At 39.3% G+C, this 18133-nt stretch overlaps 1 protein-coding gene across 1 annotated transcript in view; it reads right to left on the reverse strand.

Annotated features, from left to right (window-relative positions):
* The window catches only part of LOC138695956 (transforming growth factor beta receptor type 3-like), a 62863-nt gene that overhangs the window by 17682 nt on the left and 27048 nt on the right, over positions 1 to 18133 (reverse strand). Inside the window, exons 8-11 of the mRNA XM_069820370.1 lie at positions 17668 to 17856; positions 15112 to 15353; positions 11257 to 11430; positions 8911 to 9082 (exon numbers count right to left, since the gene is read on the reverse strand). Coding sequence (XP_069676471.1) covers positions 8911 to 9082; positions 11257 to 11430; positions 15112 to 15353; positions 17668 to 17856 — 777 coding nt within the window. The remainder of the gene's footprint in view (positions 1 to 8910; positions 9083 to 11256; positions 11431 to 15111; positions 15354 to 17667; positions 17857 to 18133) is intronic.

Here is an 18133-nt window from a genome sequence, read left to right on the forward strand (position 1 = left end):
TACCTGTGTCCGAAGGACGATGTGGGCATTGGACCGTGTTCGTCCACTGCTACAAGTTCATTCTTTTTACCCCTAATAATGACCTGTGGTACATTGTCATACCTTACATTTAGAGGTTTCGCCCTCTGGCAGACCTCGCAACGAGATATTACCCTCCTAACCTTCTTTGACAGTTGCTTAATATAAAATGATTCTGACATAGTTAAAATGATCCTATCACTCCCAGAGTGACACATAGATAGGTGAAAGTTATTTATAAGTTCATTCTCCATACTCGCAGGTATGTATATCTTCCACTTCTGGATATCCCTACCATGCAATTTATACAAGATACCAAAGCGCAATCCATACACGTCATCTTTCACCTGTGAGATTTCTCTAGCTTTGTCCATTAAGGCCCTTATCGTGGAATCCTCCTGCTGCAAATCTGCAATTCTCCGAAATTTTCCCGTCAGAGCTCCATTCCTCGTGGAATCAATTTTCATCACGGCAATTTCGTACGCGGGGGCGGTGATAGTTTCCGGTAGCCCCGATTTGGAATTCAAACGAGAGAGACAATCACCAAAGATATTGTCTGCCCCCAGAATATGTCTAATCGTCACATCATGAGCCAAAATTTCGTGCACATATCTAGATATTCTAGAGTTCGTCAATTTGCATCTACTCAGAAACGCTAGGCTTACATGGTCGGTAAATATGATTATCTGCCTATTAAAGATATACTGACGGAACTTCTGTAGTGCGAAGTATACAGCAGAAATCTCTAGCTCCGTGATTGATGCGTTGCTTTCGGTACGCGACAGTCCCCTAGAAGCTGTGGCAATCACATGTCGCTTATTATCTTCATCTGTCTGACTTAGAATTGCTCCATATCCATATGAAGACGCATCCGTATAAATCTGAAAAGGTAGGCTGTCGTTAGGCCTTTCCAACAGAATTGAGTCGGCAAAAAGCAGTTTCGTCCGATCGAATGCTTCCTGCTCTGCCGACCCCCACCTGAAGGGTGTATCCTTCTTCAACAATGCTCTGAGTGGGGCTACATGCTTAGCATAATTGACGAGAAACCGATTCTGGTATTGTAGGATACCTAGATATCTACGAACCTGTTTCCGGTTCCGCGGCGGCGGGATCCTCGGAATGCTCTGAATTCTCTCTTGGTCCGGTCTAATCCCGTCAGACGAAATTACGTAACCCAGGAAAACTGTCTCAGCTTTAAAAAATGCTGTTTTCCCCAGCTTGACTGTCATACCAGCCTCTCTCAATTTAGTGAGTACAAAATCAATATCCCTAATATGCCTTTCCACATTATTGCCATATATAAGAAAATCGTCAATGTACTGTGCCAGAAAACCTTTCGTCGAATCACCAAAAATTATGTCAAGTGCCCTTAGTAGCGCAGATCCAGAACTCGCGATGCCGAATGGGCATCGGGTATACTGATAAACTTTCCCGTTATGTAGGAACGCTGTGAATTTTCTCGAGTCCTCGTCCAGCGGAATCTGCCAATACGAACTGGTCAAGTCTAAACTAGTGAATATAGAACAGTCACTGATACGGCCTAACAAAGTGTCCACTGACTCCGTCCTGAAATTATCTTTAACTGAAAACGAGTTAACGTGTCGGGCATCGATCGTTACTCTTAAGCTTCCGTTGGGCTTCCTAACCCAGCACAATGCATTTACGTAAGGCGAGTCCGATACTTCTATAACTCCGTCTTTTAACATATCATTTATGACTTCGTCTGCCTGATCCCTTAAAGATAGGGGGATGGGTCTACATTTATGCCGAAATTCCTCCATTCCTACCACCTTAATTTTGTGTGTATACACTCTACACAGACCCGGCGCGTCTGAAAAGACATTTAAATGGCTACCTACAACATCCCTTAAGCGTTTTCTTTCACTCTCACTCAGGCCGTGTGCCTGGCTAACTTTATCTCTCACTATTTCGAAAGTATCTGTCTTCCTATTGTTATACGCGTCTACCTGCCTAAGATCGCCCGGCGAAATCTCGTTACAATATCTGGCCCTACCGCTAACGAGATTACGTCCTAATTGTCTCGCCTGGACTAATTCGCCGATACACAACTCGCATTCTCCGCAGCCTACTTGACACACTCCCCTAGTTACCTCGTTACCTTCCCAAGGATTAACCTCTATAATTACATTCTTACAAATTTTGAGGTGCTCTACAAAAAATAACTCTTCCTGTAATTCTATCTCTCCCGCGGTTCTCTCATCTAACTCAGCTCGAGCGTTATTGCTACTGAATGGGACATGGCCTACACTGCCGTTACCTGCCGTAACCCCTAGTCTGTTTTCCCTGAAATCTAATAGCGCGTGCCATTCATAGAAGCTTTCTACTCCAATAATGATGTCGGTAGTCAACCTTTGTATCACAAGAAAAATAGCATTTAATTTCACTTCTCCGCACTCTAACTCGAACCACACTTGATATTTTACCTTTTCCTTCTTCTTGCTTAGGGCGCCTGCACAGTACAGTGAACATATGGGTAACGTTTGCAGTTTTATTCCTGAATCCCTAACCTTTTGAAAAAATTCCAAGCTGCATACATTATTTGTGGAGCCCGAGTCCAACAACACACAACACTTTATCCCAAATATTTTAGCATCTATATAAGGCAATACATAAGTCCCATTATTTTCTAACTCTGGGTTAGTAATCTCGCTCTGTCTCTTTACGCTTACCGCGTTGGTGGATTCTTTTGATAGTGACTTATTGCACTTAGCTACAGAAATCTCCGAACCCTTAAGACTTCTGTCTAGCAGTTTCCCGAGTGCGATGCAGTCGGTTCCACTGCTATCTCGTCTCTATTTCTACAATTTATAGGTTCCCGGTCCCTATTCATTCTGACCGGACTTTGCTGACGTCCGTTCATGTCTCTATTCCTACTTTGTCCCACATTACACTGTGTAGGGGGCCTATTGCACCCTTGTGAGGCCATTTCTTGTAGGACGTCTCGTCTGCCTCTCTCTTGCTCTTGTCTCCTCCAATCACCTCGATTTTGCGGTCCCCTGCTAAAATTAGGCTGCCAGAATCCCTGTCTGTAATTTCTGTTTCGAAGCCAATGTGGTTGGGTTCTAAGCCTACTATTTCCGTTCTCTTGTCTTCCCGTGTACCATCGTATGTGGTTAACCCTACGCACGGGACCAACACCTCCTCTATCGTTTCTCATCCTGTTATGACTACTCTGGTTGTTCCTAATATTATTGTAAGGGCCCCCAAAGGGCGGGTCAATCCTTCTTTCCCTGTTGGGACTATTCCCTCCGTTCTGACCATTATGGTATCGACTATATGCATTGTTGGGGCTCCTATCACAACCCCAGCTACTCTGATTTTGGGCTCCTTTCCTTGGGGATGAAAAGGCTGTACTTGCCCCCTTCCCCGCTTTCTGGTCGGTGGGGCTTGAACCCTTTCCTTTGCCATGTTCATAATCTGCCTGTCCACTACATTCATAGTGCGTGGCGTCCGAACCATCCAGCGCAGTCAATAAATCTATTGTTTCCCCGAAGTCTCGGGGCCCTGCTACGATCAGGTTATATCTTATGTTCTCGGGATACTGCGAAATCACAGTTTGGATCAGCTCTGAATCCGGTATTGGCGGATTGAGGCTTTTCCCTTTCTTAACAATTTCAAGAAAATAGTCTATCATAGAGACGCCTCTTCCCGCGTCAAACCTGCTCTGATTAATTTCCTTCCTAATTCTTTGTTGTTGTCTTTGTCCCCAGTATCTCTCCGAAAATTTTTCTCTGAATTCCTCATAAGTGACATTATCCCCTAGGGCCACTAGCGCCCAGTTGAGTGGTCGGCTCTTTAGGCTCTTTCGTACGACAGTCATTTTTAAGTCATCCGGCACCCCTCTTACTCTAAAGTACGTTTCTAGCTCACTTATGTAGTTATGTGGGTTTGAAAATTCAACCTCATCAAAAATAGGGTAACCAATCTCATTCAAAATGTGAGTGGGGTACTGGGGACGGCCTAAATATGCCTTGTCGTTTACATTTATCAACTCACTACGCACATCATCCCGTGAGGTCTGACATTCCTCACCAACACTATTGTTAACATGTCTTACATTTATGTTGCTACCTGATGCCGGGCTCTCACTTGTGCCCTCTTGTCTAGAAACTGCACGGTCCGAGCTGCTATGTCCGCTTAGATTTGCGGGACTACCCCCATTTAGTACGTCGTTTATTGAGTTTAGTTTACTTCTTAATTCTTCCAAACATTCGTTATCCGCCCTTTCTTTATTCTTTATGGCTCGCTTGAGACCGTCCACTTCCTGATCCATCTCACCTATTTTCTCTTCCACCGAATTCTGAATTTCTCGAACCTTCTCCACTATCGTTTCCTCAACAGCTGATTTTAGATCGCTATTCTCTCTAGTAGCGCTATCTCTAACCCTAACTTCTAAATCCTTCATACTTTCTGACATCCTATCCATAGCTATCTTCAATTGGTTCTCCATTCCGATCCCATTCTCGGCTAATTTCCCCTCTAGCTTCTCTATTTTGTCTTCCATCTTGTTTCCTCTTTCCGCTAATTTTGCAATCTGATCTCTAATCTCTCTCGAACTTTCCCCCAATCTATTTTCCATTTGTTTTATCTGCTCTCTACTTTCCCTCAGAATCTGCTCTCTACTTTCCCTTGAGTTATTCTCTAATTTAGTTTCCATTTGTTTTATTTGTTCTCTACTTTCCCTTGAATTGTTGTCTAATTTATTTTCCATGAATTGTCTCATCTGCTCCCATAACTGCTCTAGCGTCATTTCCCCTTTGCCACTGTCTCTACTCTGTTGCTTTTCCACCGTTCGCTCTCCCTCTATTTCTTGTCCTGCGTTATTCTCGACCTCCTCCCTAATTTCCATAATTTCCTCGTCCTTCCTTTGCTCCATGGTTCCCTTGTTTCTATTCCCTCGTCTTTCTCGTATTTTCCTAACTACCTTACTCCTATGGCTACGTAGTATCATCTATATGCTACTCTGTCATCTATCCGACGCTTGCTTTCCCAATAATAATCTACCTAGGCCTGTATTTGCACTCTATTCACTTCTAACAAATTACGCAATACATTTATTTCACTCTTTCCCCCAAAATCACACACAAAAGAAAAATACACACATATATATACACCCAAAATATCGCACCGGAAATTGAAACATATACACTTTATAATTATTCCCCCAAAATATCATATACATATATACACATTTATACGTCTTTTATTCATACTTGCCGCCGCCTCTCCGAGTCGCCTTCTCTGGTGGTCCCCGTGTTGTCTTCTCTAGTGTTGTCGTGATGTCGCGATGGCTTGGTTCTGTTCCCGCCTTCCAGCGTCGTTCCTCGGCTATGCAGGGCTGAAATGCTCCGTCCGGTCCTCCGCGTTGTTTGGTGCTGTGTTCGCACCCGGGGCCGGTCACTGGAACAGCTGTCTTCCTTCGAGCCCCACGTTGGAAAGCGCCATTTGTGGGTGATGGAGGAGCTGGGGCCCCACGTTGGGTGCCATTTGTGGGTGGTATCGTTGTTGAGTTCCCACGTTGGACGCCATTTGTGGGTGGGGGAGAAGCTGGGTTCCCACTTTGGACGCCATTTGAGGGTGAGTGGTTATTGTGACCACACGTTGGGCGCCATTTGAGGGTGGGTGCGTCTCGATGTTGCGTGAGATTCACTCAGGGTAGCCGAGGTACGGTTGTGGTATAGGTTGATGTCGGGAATAATACCAAGCCGGCTACTTAAATAAAAGGCCGCGTAAACTTCAAAACTATAAGTTTATTGTCCTATCCACTTGGTAAACCCTAGAATATGTATTTCCGGCTGACATATAATTCAATCGTTGATCGCCTTTTGTATCGACTCTATGGCGGCTCTGAATAAGCTCTATCCGATACTACAAATTCAATACTCTGTCCATACACTATGACACGAAGCGAAATAGTAGTCCTGTCGACACCAAACGAAGTAGTTAGTCTGCCCTGTATGTAGGGCTGCCGACACGATGTAAAGTAGTTTTGATGATCTCCGCTCCGAAGCGGAATAGTAGTCCTCATCTCCGCTCCCCGTCACCCTTATTTATAAAAACCTATCCTACGCTAAAACTAACTATCCTATTGGTTAAAAACTACGTCACTAACTGGCCTAAAATCTATTCCCTATTGGTCCAAAGTGACCTCATAAGCTGGACCAAGATCTCTTCTTATTGGGCGCGAAATATGTCATCTCTAAATTTAAACTTTGGATTTCCCATAACATCAAATTAGTTTGTATATCTCACAAGAATACCCGTTCTTTGGAAAACCCAAGCTTGGCAGTATCTTTCCCACGGGTCTAGTCCGACTCCGGCTTTTATGCTTCATCGAGTCTCTATAAGAAACCCCGCTCAAGGTGGCCCTAAATCTGTCCGATGCTGACAAGTGACGAAACACCTGTGTGGGAAGCTAATTCTAACTAAGTCGCCAGAACATCCCCGCGAACACATGTAATAAAAATATGGAGATATCACTTCGCTAATAAATCGGTCTCTCCCTCTCCTAATTACTGCTTCAGAGTCCAAGTTTCACAACCATAAAGAACAACCGGTAATATAACTGTTTTATAAATTCTAACTTTCAGATTTTTTGACAGCAGACTGGATGATAAAAGCTTCTCAACCGAATAATAACAGGCATTTCCCATATTTATTCTGTGTTTAATTTCCTCCCGAGAATAATAATAATAATAATAATAATAATAATAATAATAATAATAATAATAATAATAATAATAATAATAATAATAATAATAGTAATAATAATAATAATAATAATAATAATAATAATACTTACTTACAAATGGCTTTTAAGGAACCCGAAGGTTCATTGCCGCCCTCACATAAGCCCGCCAGCGGTCCCTATCCTGTGCAAGATTAATCCAGTCTCTATCATCATACCCCACCTCCCTCAAATCCATTTTAATATCATCCTCTCATCTACGTCTCAGCCTCCCTAAAGGTCTTTTTCCCTCCGGTCTCCCAACTAACACTCTATATGTATTTCTGGATTTGCCCATACGTGCTACATGCCCTGCCCATCTCAAATGTCTGGATTTTAAGTTCCTAATTATGTCAGGTGAAGAATACAATGCGTGCAGTTCTGTGTTGTGTAACTTTCTCCATTCTCCTGTAACTTCATCCCGGTTAGCCCCAAATATTTTCCTAAGCACTTTATTCTCAAACACCCTTAACCTATGTTCCTCTCTCAGAGTGAGAGTCCAAGTTTCACAACCATATAGAAGAACCGGTAATATAACTGTTTTATAAATTCTAACTTTCAGATTTTTGGACAGCAGACTGGATGATAAGAGCTTCTCAACCGAATAATAACACGCATTTCCCATATGTATTCTGCGTTTAATTTTCTCCCGAGTGTCATTTATATTTGTTACTGTTGCTCCAAGATATTTGAATTTTTCCACCTCTTCGAAGGATAAATCTCCAATTTTTATATTTCCATTTCGTACAATATTCTGGTCACGAGACATAATCATATACTTTGTCTTTTCGGGATTTACTTCCAAACCGATAGCTTTACTTGCTTCAAGTAAAATTTCCGTATTTTCCCTAATCGTTTGTGTATTTTCTCCTAACATATTCACGTCATCCGCATAGACAAGAAGCTGATGTAACCCGTTCAATAATAATAATAATAATAATAATAATAATAATAATAATAATAATAATAATAATAATAATAATAATAATAATAATAAATAAAAAATAAATAAATAATAATAATAATAATAATAAAATAAAAATAATAAAAAATAAAAAAATAAAAAATAAATAATAATAATAATAATAATAATGTACATCACAGATAACGTCAAGAATAGAAGTGATACAAGAGTCAAACTTAAGGGATCAACACACAGGACATTTTGAGCAACTGCCCGAAATTCAAGTACATTCTCTTCATTCCCATAAATAAATAATTCACTAGTTACATGAGAGATCATTTTCCACCTGTAGTGCTCTGAGACAGCAGGAATGTTACTCACAAGAGCTGGCAATCTGCTTGCCAGTCTGTAGTGCCAAGAAGAGATGGGAGGAGTGTCAGTCCCTCAGATTGGGCTAGATAAGTTCCAACATATCGCACAAGCAGTCTTTCTATTATAAATCACATGACTTAATTGTTATAACTTTGTTTACTGTGCAGCTTTACACTCTCTCTCTCTCTCTCTTTCTCTCAATTATGGCGCAGATATGGTGGAGAATGGTGAAAGGAAGAAATGCGACGCTGGACTAAAGACCATCAAGAGACTTCACACCAACTTGATTCGGACTGGCTCAGTTACACAACAGAAGGGTGCTGGCCGACCAAAAACAGTGATCACAGGGGAGGCTAAAGCAGCCGCTACTGAGACCTTCCAGAGAAGTCTTAAGAAATCCATTCGACAGTACCAGCGGGAATCTGGTGTATCCTATGGGTCTGTGCAGCGGTTGCTAAAGGAAATGAATTGGCAGCCATGGAAGCCAAGCTCTGTCATGTGAGGACTGTGATATCAGAATGGAGTTTGCGGAGTCTCTACTAGCATGGATTCATTCTATGGTCAGACGAGACGAGTGTGGCCGGGTGCCAAATGAAATGCTTGTGAGAGCAGTACAGAACATTCAGCCATGTCTGGAAAAATGTGCAGCAATGCTGGTGCTTACATCGAATTTTAATATTGGTGGAATTTTAAGCAATCCTAATGACTCGACTATTAGTTTATGCTACTTTGATCCTGTCATGTTAATTCATCGTCCAGAATAAACTAACCTGTTGAGCCTAACAGTTAACATGACTTTTTAGCTCACAGTTTGGCGAGCAGTTAACTGAGACCTATACTTCACAATGATCAAGTCTCCATTTCTTACCTCCATCAATCCAGGCCCTGACGTAAAGGGTCTCGTCAAACTCCGTCTCTCGGACACTTGGATCTGGTGAAGTGAAGTCAATGTGTTCCATGTGTCCTTTGTCTCTGTATAACTCCATATGATACAGCGTCATTTTGCTGCTGGTTCCACCAAGCACAACGTCTTCAGTGCCCTGCAGATGATAAAAAATAGTCAATACAATACTGTTGAATTACCAGCAATAACAATTTCTGAATTTACTAAAATGAAAAAGGAAAAGGCTAAGTAGTACTACCATGTGTAAACAGGTAACATAAAATAAAGATCAACTATACTACAGTATTAAAAAAAATCATTCCTGGTAGTTACCACTCAGGACAAGCAGTACACAATTACCATGGCAACCATAGACAAATAACACAGAAACACTCCAACTCAATATAATACTTTCGAGAGGCTACTGAACCAATGTTAAAGCCAAGCCAATGATGGAAAAATCAGACCATCTCATGTTACTATTAGTATTTTTCATATTACTCCTCAAAGGAGTGTAATGGTTTATTAGTTTAAATGAAATGTTCAACCACAATATGAATACCACATATGATGTTTAGTTTGACATATGAATATGAATACAGAATGTCCCAAATTGATATAAACACATTTTGAAACACTATTTCTCAGCAATGAGATGAGACAAAAATATGATTTTTGCGGTTTTGTATTCCTTAAGCCCGTACATGTTCAAAATGGCCCCCTTTCGCCACAGTACACTACCAACAACGACGTACAGCAGAGCGACATACCAACTGGATTGTTGCTAACAGAATATCATTACAGGCATGTTCAATATGAACTCTCAGTTCCTCCAGTGTTTGTGGTTTTGTGGCGTACACTGTGTCCTTTAGAGCTCCCCATAGATAGAAGTCTGGAGGGGTTAAATCTGGAGATTGAGGCAGGAACTCCGCAGCACTTCCTCTTTGTTCTAGCCATCTCTGGGTCATCCTCATTTAGTGCATGGACAAGTCTAGGAACTTAAGGCTTCCATTTTTGAGCTCGCAAAATTCGATGAACATTGGATTTGCTGATAGCAATCTCATGAGAACATTGCCACATTGACTTCTTTGGGGATTGTGCGAAAGACTGCACGACTGCATCAACACTCTCGTTATTAGTGAAACTTCTCTTTCTTCCACACCATCCTTTCAACACATCTTGCACCGTTCTGTCGACTTCAAACTTGTCTCGGATTCTTGTGATAGTTAACCTTGTTGGTGGCTGTGTTCCAAATTCAATCATCCAACATCGTTGAACCTCAACAACATTCTCCATTTTGCAATAACATTTCAGTATCCACTTATGTTCATCGAATGATAATTGCACCGCCATGTTTCTTTATAAACAGAGGAACATGTCTCCAAGCTTTCCACCGTCTTCTGAATCATAAACCGCAAAAATCGTATTTCTATCTCATTTCTTTGCTGTGAAATAGTATTTCAAAGAGTGTATACATCAATTTGGGACATTTTATATGATGGTTGAACATTGGACTGGAAATCAATGACAAATTCCCTCTGCTACCCATATTCACATCAACTGACTGTGTATTCAATATTCAAATGTAATAGGTTTTTCAACATATAATTACTGACCAACTGAACAAATGTGACTAATATAGCTACTTCGTATCTGACCGGAATTGTAACTTGACTATACAAAAAAAACTATTTTATACTTAAATAATAATATCAATGTTATAAAACTGGCAATAATTATAACCAATTTCTTCCCATCATTCCCACCGGAACACAACTAGTACACTCCAACTCAATGTGCCAAACTAAGAAACTCCTATGAGGATACAACTTCCATCACACAAGTTAAACCCCTCCTCTGATGGCAACCTCATGTCAATCTATCAACTTCTAACACTGCCCACACTCATTGCCTACACACTGCAGTGAACTGTTCCACTAATGTCAGATCGAGTAAACAGATGCATATTTGTAATTTATTTTTGCTGGATTGTTCTAATTTGATTGTTACCTGTGTCATTTGTGATTACATATCTTTATTTATTCTTTTGTTTCAAATGAATGAGCATAATAATGTTACCTACATCTATTATTAGAAGCTTCTTATCATAATGCTACATTTCTGTGGTTCAGTGCAAGAACCCTGCAGCCCTAACATAGAAAAATCAATGTTCAAGAAAACCACCACCATCACCACTACTATTATTACTAGGAGTTCTGTATTTTTCGTAAAAATGACTTGGCATGTCACCTGTTCAATTACTTCAGAGAGCTGCGCCTGTCTTCCACATTTAGATTAACAAATACATGAAAAATGATTCAGACCACTTACTGTCAATGGATCTTCAGTATCCAGGCCCGGCTTTGATATAGGGAAGTGCGGATGGTATTTGCACACTATTGGTATCTTGCCAACTTCCAGTGAACCGTCTCCATACCATCCAGATGACTCCTCAAAATCTTCATCGTCATTCTCATTGTCATCTACTCCAAACGACACATGGATCTGCACACAGGAGAGACTCATGAAGAAAGGTAACAGGACTTCAGATTCAACTGCTGTGATAAGCAAAGATCTACAAACTCACTCACCATTGGAGAACTATAAGAGACATGAAACGAGAAAGTTTTCACCTAAACAAAATTTTGTTCAAAATATGTTCTACACTTGATCTGTGATGGGACTGAGAATGTACCTGTCACACATGTGACGAGGCTATGAAAAGACTATTCTACATTTACCTTAGATTGTTTTACCATTTTATTACTATTTCAGTGCAATGAGGTTACTTAAGCACCAGTGAAGTTTGACATTTATTCTTGAGTCAATTCCCTCTTGCTTATTCAAAAATTCTGCAGGGAATTCATGGCATGACGTAATCACTAATATCAAGATCAAAATTAATATCAGCATTAATAAAAGCATAGAATCTAAATAATTTCAACATAGACACTATTAAAAAGGAAAGCCCAAATGTTCCCAACGAGTTAACAAGCAATTAATTTCACAATATATTGCAATTTTATGGTGTTTTCATTATCTATCAACTTCAAGGGACACCAACATATTAATGTTGTCCGAGACATCCTGAAGTAGGATTTTCCTAGTAGATGGATTGGTAGAGCAGAACTGATTTCCTGATATACTCGCTCAACTGATTTAAACCCCCCAAGATTTATTCATCTGAGGTTATGTCTGTCATCAATTTTCAAAAGGGGACACATCCAAAATAACAAATCACAAAATAAATAATAGACTTAAAAAATTTAAATGTTCATAGATCCTGAATGTATGTATCCATAGTGATCTAATTAGAAAAAAATGTGAACATTTTAATTTGTTAACTGAGTTATAGTTTTTGCGATTTTCCAACACTTTGTTATTGTTCCCTTTTGCAAATCGATGACAGATGTAAAAGATATAAATTGACAGTCAGAATGTAGAAATAAAGCAATGGATTTATGGTGTGGTTGAGAATGTTACTAGAAATACTGCTGTAGTGTGTTTGATAACAAATACATCAACTGTTTAATGTATGCACAAATACACAAGGTGTTCATACTGAAATGTAATGAAAAAAGAAGAGGAAATATTTATTGACTTCAAAATATATTAATTTATAAAACAATGACAAGGGGTTAGAGTTACTGAACTCACATCCATAGCGTCCTTAAGCTACATGTACCCCCTGAGTAGAGCCAAATGAGTAACAGCACTGGTAAAATGCATCTCTCCCAACAGTCATAATCTTTTTGGGAAATTTTATGTTATCATTAATTTAGTGCCTTATTTCTGTTATTTTTCGACCATTAAATAAGAGTGGGGCCTAGTTGCCTCATAAGTGGAGCCTTCTTGGTATCACCTGTGAGGTTCACATCTATCTTCGGACAGTTGACTAAACAACAAATAAGAGTGGTAGTCATAAAGTTTTAATTATCACTCAGAAGAAGAAATAGACACACAGGTGCAAGAAATGTTATACCAATTATATAAAGTTATTCAAAAGTAAGTTCCCATTTTGAAACAGCTGTATCTTCTGTATATATCAGCAGTTTGGTTTCATATAGGTACTGTTACTGTTTAGAAGGTTTAGAGTTTTTCATCGATGTGTTTCGTAACTGTGTCGCACTTATATAAACAATAATTGTTGTTCAGAATACAAACGTCAGTTGTAGGAAGGTAATTTTAATAATTTTTACAATGATTTTTACCTTTACGAGTTCGAATTGGCCTCTTTCAGTGCTATTACGAATGCAATAGACAATATGCATATGCATTGAGAAGATATCGAATGTTACATGGATTGAGAAATGGACAGATGAGACACATTTCGAATTACGGAGGTGTTAACACGCAATTGCAGAATATGGCCAGAAGATAATCTGAACACAATAATTATATAGCAAGCATTACATGATATCAAAGTTACTGTCTGGTGTGGTTTTACGTCACATTTCATAATAGGACCATATTTCTATGAATAAATTGAAAATGGACAAAAAAAAACTGTGACGGTAACAGGGCAGCGATATTTCCAAATGTTGCAAGACTTTGCAATACCAGCATTACAGAATTATGAAATCGAAAACATTCTTTTCATGCAAAACGGTGCTCCACCTCACATACACAATAATGTAAAAACACTATTGCGGAACACATTTAAAGGGTACACGGGAAAAACGAACAATGTCACAATTCCTTTAAGGGTGATGTCGTTATCTAATTCACTGTATTACTACAAACCATAGTGTTATTTTTACCAAAAGTGGTAAAGGAGAATTAAAACCATGGATACACTCATCATTTCCTTCATTTCAAGTAGAAATACCAATAAATTTTCCAGTAATATACTGAAATAGATCATTATCTTACCCTTAATGGTAATGTGACATTGTTCGTTTTTCCCGTGTACCCTTCATTTGTGATCTTGTAATTAGTAGGCATTTTCCGAACAGTTGGCCTTCTAGGTCACCAGACATAAATCCAGCTGACTACTGGTTATGGAGTTATCTAAAAGAAAAGGTATTTCTTAGTAGACCTACTACACATGAGGAACTGAAACAGTCAATAATCAGATGTCATTGAAAACATCCCTAGGAATAGGCTTACTAATGTTGTTTATAGCATAGAAGAAAGACTATTTCTTATTGAACAACACGGTGGTGGTCATATTTAATTTTTTCGTGTTTTAATAAAATTCCATTTCTTTACGAACAAATTAGTGTTTTTATTTTTGTGGAATCTAAAAAATTGACAAACTTTTTACCATTTCAAAATGGGAATTTACTTTTGAATAATCTTACACTGTATATGCTCCCTGCAAGCCACACATTTTTTCCCAATGATGCACTGGCTGCTAGATACCTTAATCATAGACGGTCGCATTTTTACTGTTTAAAAAAGTCCTCCACTGCAGAAATGACGCCATCATTGCTCTGTAATAGCTTACCACGAAGTGGTTTCTTCAACAGTGGAAAGAGAAAGAAGTCACTGGGTGCCAGGTCTGATGAGTATGGCGGATAGGGGAGAATTTCATATCCCAAACTGGCAGCAAGTGTTGTCACAGCATGAGCTGGTGCATTGTTATGAAGAAGTAGCATACCTTTCATAGTTTTTTCTAGATTTCCTCCTGTAATTTTCGAAAAGGTTCCAATAGTACTCGCCAGTGATGACGACGCCCTTTTGTCCGCAGGCAGACATGATGACACTCTGCCGATCCCAGAACATACTCAACGTCACCTTTCCACTTCGAGTTCATCATGGAGGGTTGTCTGGCCACAATGAAAGCATCATTTTCATCCAACAAGTCTGTTATAATATGCTGGCACACCTTTCTGATACACAACGGTCATCTGGTTGGGGATCTCTTTGGCAGACTTCCTTTGCTAATGCAGTGCGAGCCTACCTTTGCTCAACTGATGTTGCTCAGACTGCCAATGGCTCCCAGTATTCACTTGGATGGGAAAATTTAACTGTGTAGCAAGCTCAGGAAATCGGCTATCTCCTTCATATGATGATATTCTGGCATTATGATTTTCTCATGATGATAAAATTAAAACTTAATGACTACTCCTCATACTGGATCCTTCGGCAATAAAAATAAGCCTTATATTAACAGAAATGTAGTAATTTCTATAGCTAATACATTTAATGTGTATTTCTTGAGCAACAGTGGTAAATACTTACAGCATTTGTAGAGGAAACAACTTTGCCATCACTGTCTCCTGTACTGCCGCATGAGGTTATAAGACTAGAAAGTAACTCGTGGGTTCCATTTGATCGTGACACACAGCTGGCATCATTCAGGCTGAGACGAGTGATGCCCAGCTCGTGGACCAGACTGGCAGGGAAGCTCACTGTGATGCGGGTCTTGCCACAGTCAACCATCATTGCTGCTCTCAGGCGGACCACAGCACTCACTTGAGGCTCTGCCAACAGTATGCAATTTTTTACATTAACTAAAAATAGACACATCAATTTCTACTACAACCAACAACTTTATTTAACATTAGTTGCCCTCTTATATTTTATTATACGGAAAATCATGTTCCAAGTACAGACCCAAATCAACACCCTGGGCTCACTTTCTTGGGCCCTTGTTAAGTGAAAACAGAGACATCTTCTCCTGCAGTAAATAATATGTACATACGAGACGTGTCCATAAAGTAACATTCCCACTCGTCCCACAGCTAGCAAACCATACGTTGCGTGAAGCGACTGCATGTATGTGATAGAGTAATGTCCTGGCATGGCTCATGCGCTAGCAGAACTTCCCAAGTGCTCTCAGTAGCTTCGTTGCATTGGTTGAAGATGGACGCTTCTATTCCAGCTCCCGTCACTTGTGAAGTGCGATCAGTGATAAAGTTTCTGAATGCATAGGGCATAGCGCCGATTGAAATTTATTGTCAGCTGTGCAGGTCTATGGGCCTAATTTCATGAGCAAGCAGATGGTGCGTTGCTGCTATAGACAATTTTCAGCAGGATGCCAAAATGTGCATCACGAGGAGCACAGTGGGAGGCCAACCATCACAGACGACCTTGTGGAGCAACGCACCATCTGCTTGCTAGACATGTAGACAAATTACACTTGGGAATTCGCCTCTGCCTAGACATGTAGAAACGTTACACTCGGGAATTCACCTCTGCCTAGACATGTAGATAAGTTACGTTCAGAAATTACTTTTCGTTACTCGGAGATTTGGCTTTGCATATAGAGATGTAAATGAGAGGGTGTGAACTTATCCCGCGGAGTTTAGTAATGGATTAGTATTGAAGTTTTGAGAACGAGGAAGTTATAGGCTGCCTATGATGAGTTATTCTAGAAGGTTCCTGATTATAGTAACATCTATTGAGTACTGAGAGATTCGCCTGTTTGGTAAAGTATTAGCTTGGTGTTTTCTAAGTTCTTTGAAACATTTCCTTCTCTCATTAGTCTAAGGCATGTTTCTAATAATTTAATATTGTACAGATGTGTGTTAATAATTTATTAGTAGCAGAGTTAATACGAATACGGCTTGGAACCTGAAGTAATATATTAGAATATATTATACTGATTATCAGCCATTAATTCTCATTTTTTATAATTTGATTTAGTGTAATATTGTTACATATTTTCCATTATTAATTCTTTGCTCTTTCTTGTCAGTTAATTTCATTGTATATATTTGTATTCTTTTACATATGTAATTAATTATAGGTTATATTATTTAATATCCAGCATTACTAATTGTATGCTTCCACTGTGCAACTTCATCAAATCCACATCACCTTTACCATCTGACCTAGCAGCCGTAACCAATATGTGGTGAGCTGTGGCATGGCGTCACAGACTGTAAGTGTAAACTGGAAACATTTGTTTTTCAAAACTTTCTGTTTAAATCATCAGTGCCAGTTCCTTCTTAATTTGCGATGTATATAAATGAAATAAAAAAATATTTTGTGAAAACGTATGTTCTTCTTCATAGCATTTGAAACTACGTATTATAAAATAATATTAGGTGTTTTTATTCAAACTTACAAACACTGTTAACAATGATTAGAATTCGATTAACCAGATGATTAATCGATTGAAAGGACCCCATTAAATGATAAAAAATTTTAGTCGAGTGACAGCTCTAGTTGTTTTAACAATTTTCAGAACAAAACATAACATTGAATACTCTCCCTCACGCACATGCACCCATGTACATATGCACACACACACCTGCAAGCATGCAAATTTCTCCATAACAAAACATACATTACAAAGGAATATTCTCAAGAGTTGATGATTTTAAATCAGCAAATCTAATTAAGATAGAAGAGATTCCTGATAATAGTGATGATAAATCAGTAGTAGCAGCAGAAGTAGCAGCAGCAACAACACTTCGTTCACTGTGGCTCAAATTGCAGCATTGCTGGCACACATATCAGCAGAACCAGGATCGATTCTTAAAATTATCTCCTTCTCATAGACACTGCATGTGTCTCTAACCTTTTGTTGACTAAATGATCAAATAGTTCTACTACATGTGTATGTCCTGTAATTATTGCTTATTCTCAAATGGGATGGAAGAACCTACTTCATGTCAACAATGACGAGAGTAATAAATTGAGTTATGAGATTCCTTTCAAGCAATGTCACCTTACAGGCAGTTACTTTTAACCAAAATATCTCACCCTGTTAAGGCTATGGAGTCAAAGATAATGGAATTTTTAAACTTGAAATAGCAGCTGATCGAATGAATTATCTCACTGACTCACCCTGGCCTCTCAAGCCACTCAAAAGTGCAGCACCTGGATAGTTGGGCTGCTGTTGCATCAACTCGTGGCTGCCAGTATTCCTGGTCTGCTCCTCCTCGTCCCATCTGCCTGGTTTTGTACTCAGGGGTTTGCTGAGTTTTGGTTCAGGAACACCATGAACTAATTTTACTTCTGGCCCACTCCTCAAACCTGTAACAGATTCAAGAAACCATGTTGAATATAACTAAACGTTTTATAGAAAGGCAGGAACAATTTTTGCATTCTGAAAGTAGTCTGGAAAGAAGCCTAAGTCAAATTTTATCTTACAAAAAAGATACAGAAATCAGCTAAAATCACACTATACTAATCTACCGAATTATCTGAATTAATCCTAACTTCAAATACATAAAAGGAAGTGATTTCTCAATGAAATATGAATGATGCAACTAACCTTCATTTCATATGAATTGGCATAATCACCTGAATT

The sequence above is a fragment of the Periplaneta americana genome, chromosome 3, assembly GCF_040183065.1.
Source record: "Periplaneta americana isolate PAMFEO1 chromosome 3, P.americana_PAMFEO1_priV1, whole genome shotgun sequence".
Lineage (NCBI taxonomy): Eukaryota > Metazoa > Arthropoda > Insecta > Blattodea > Blattidae > Periplaneta > Periplaneta americana.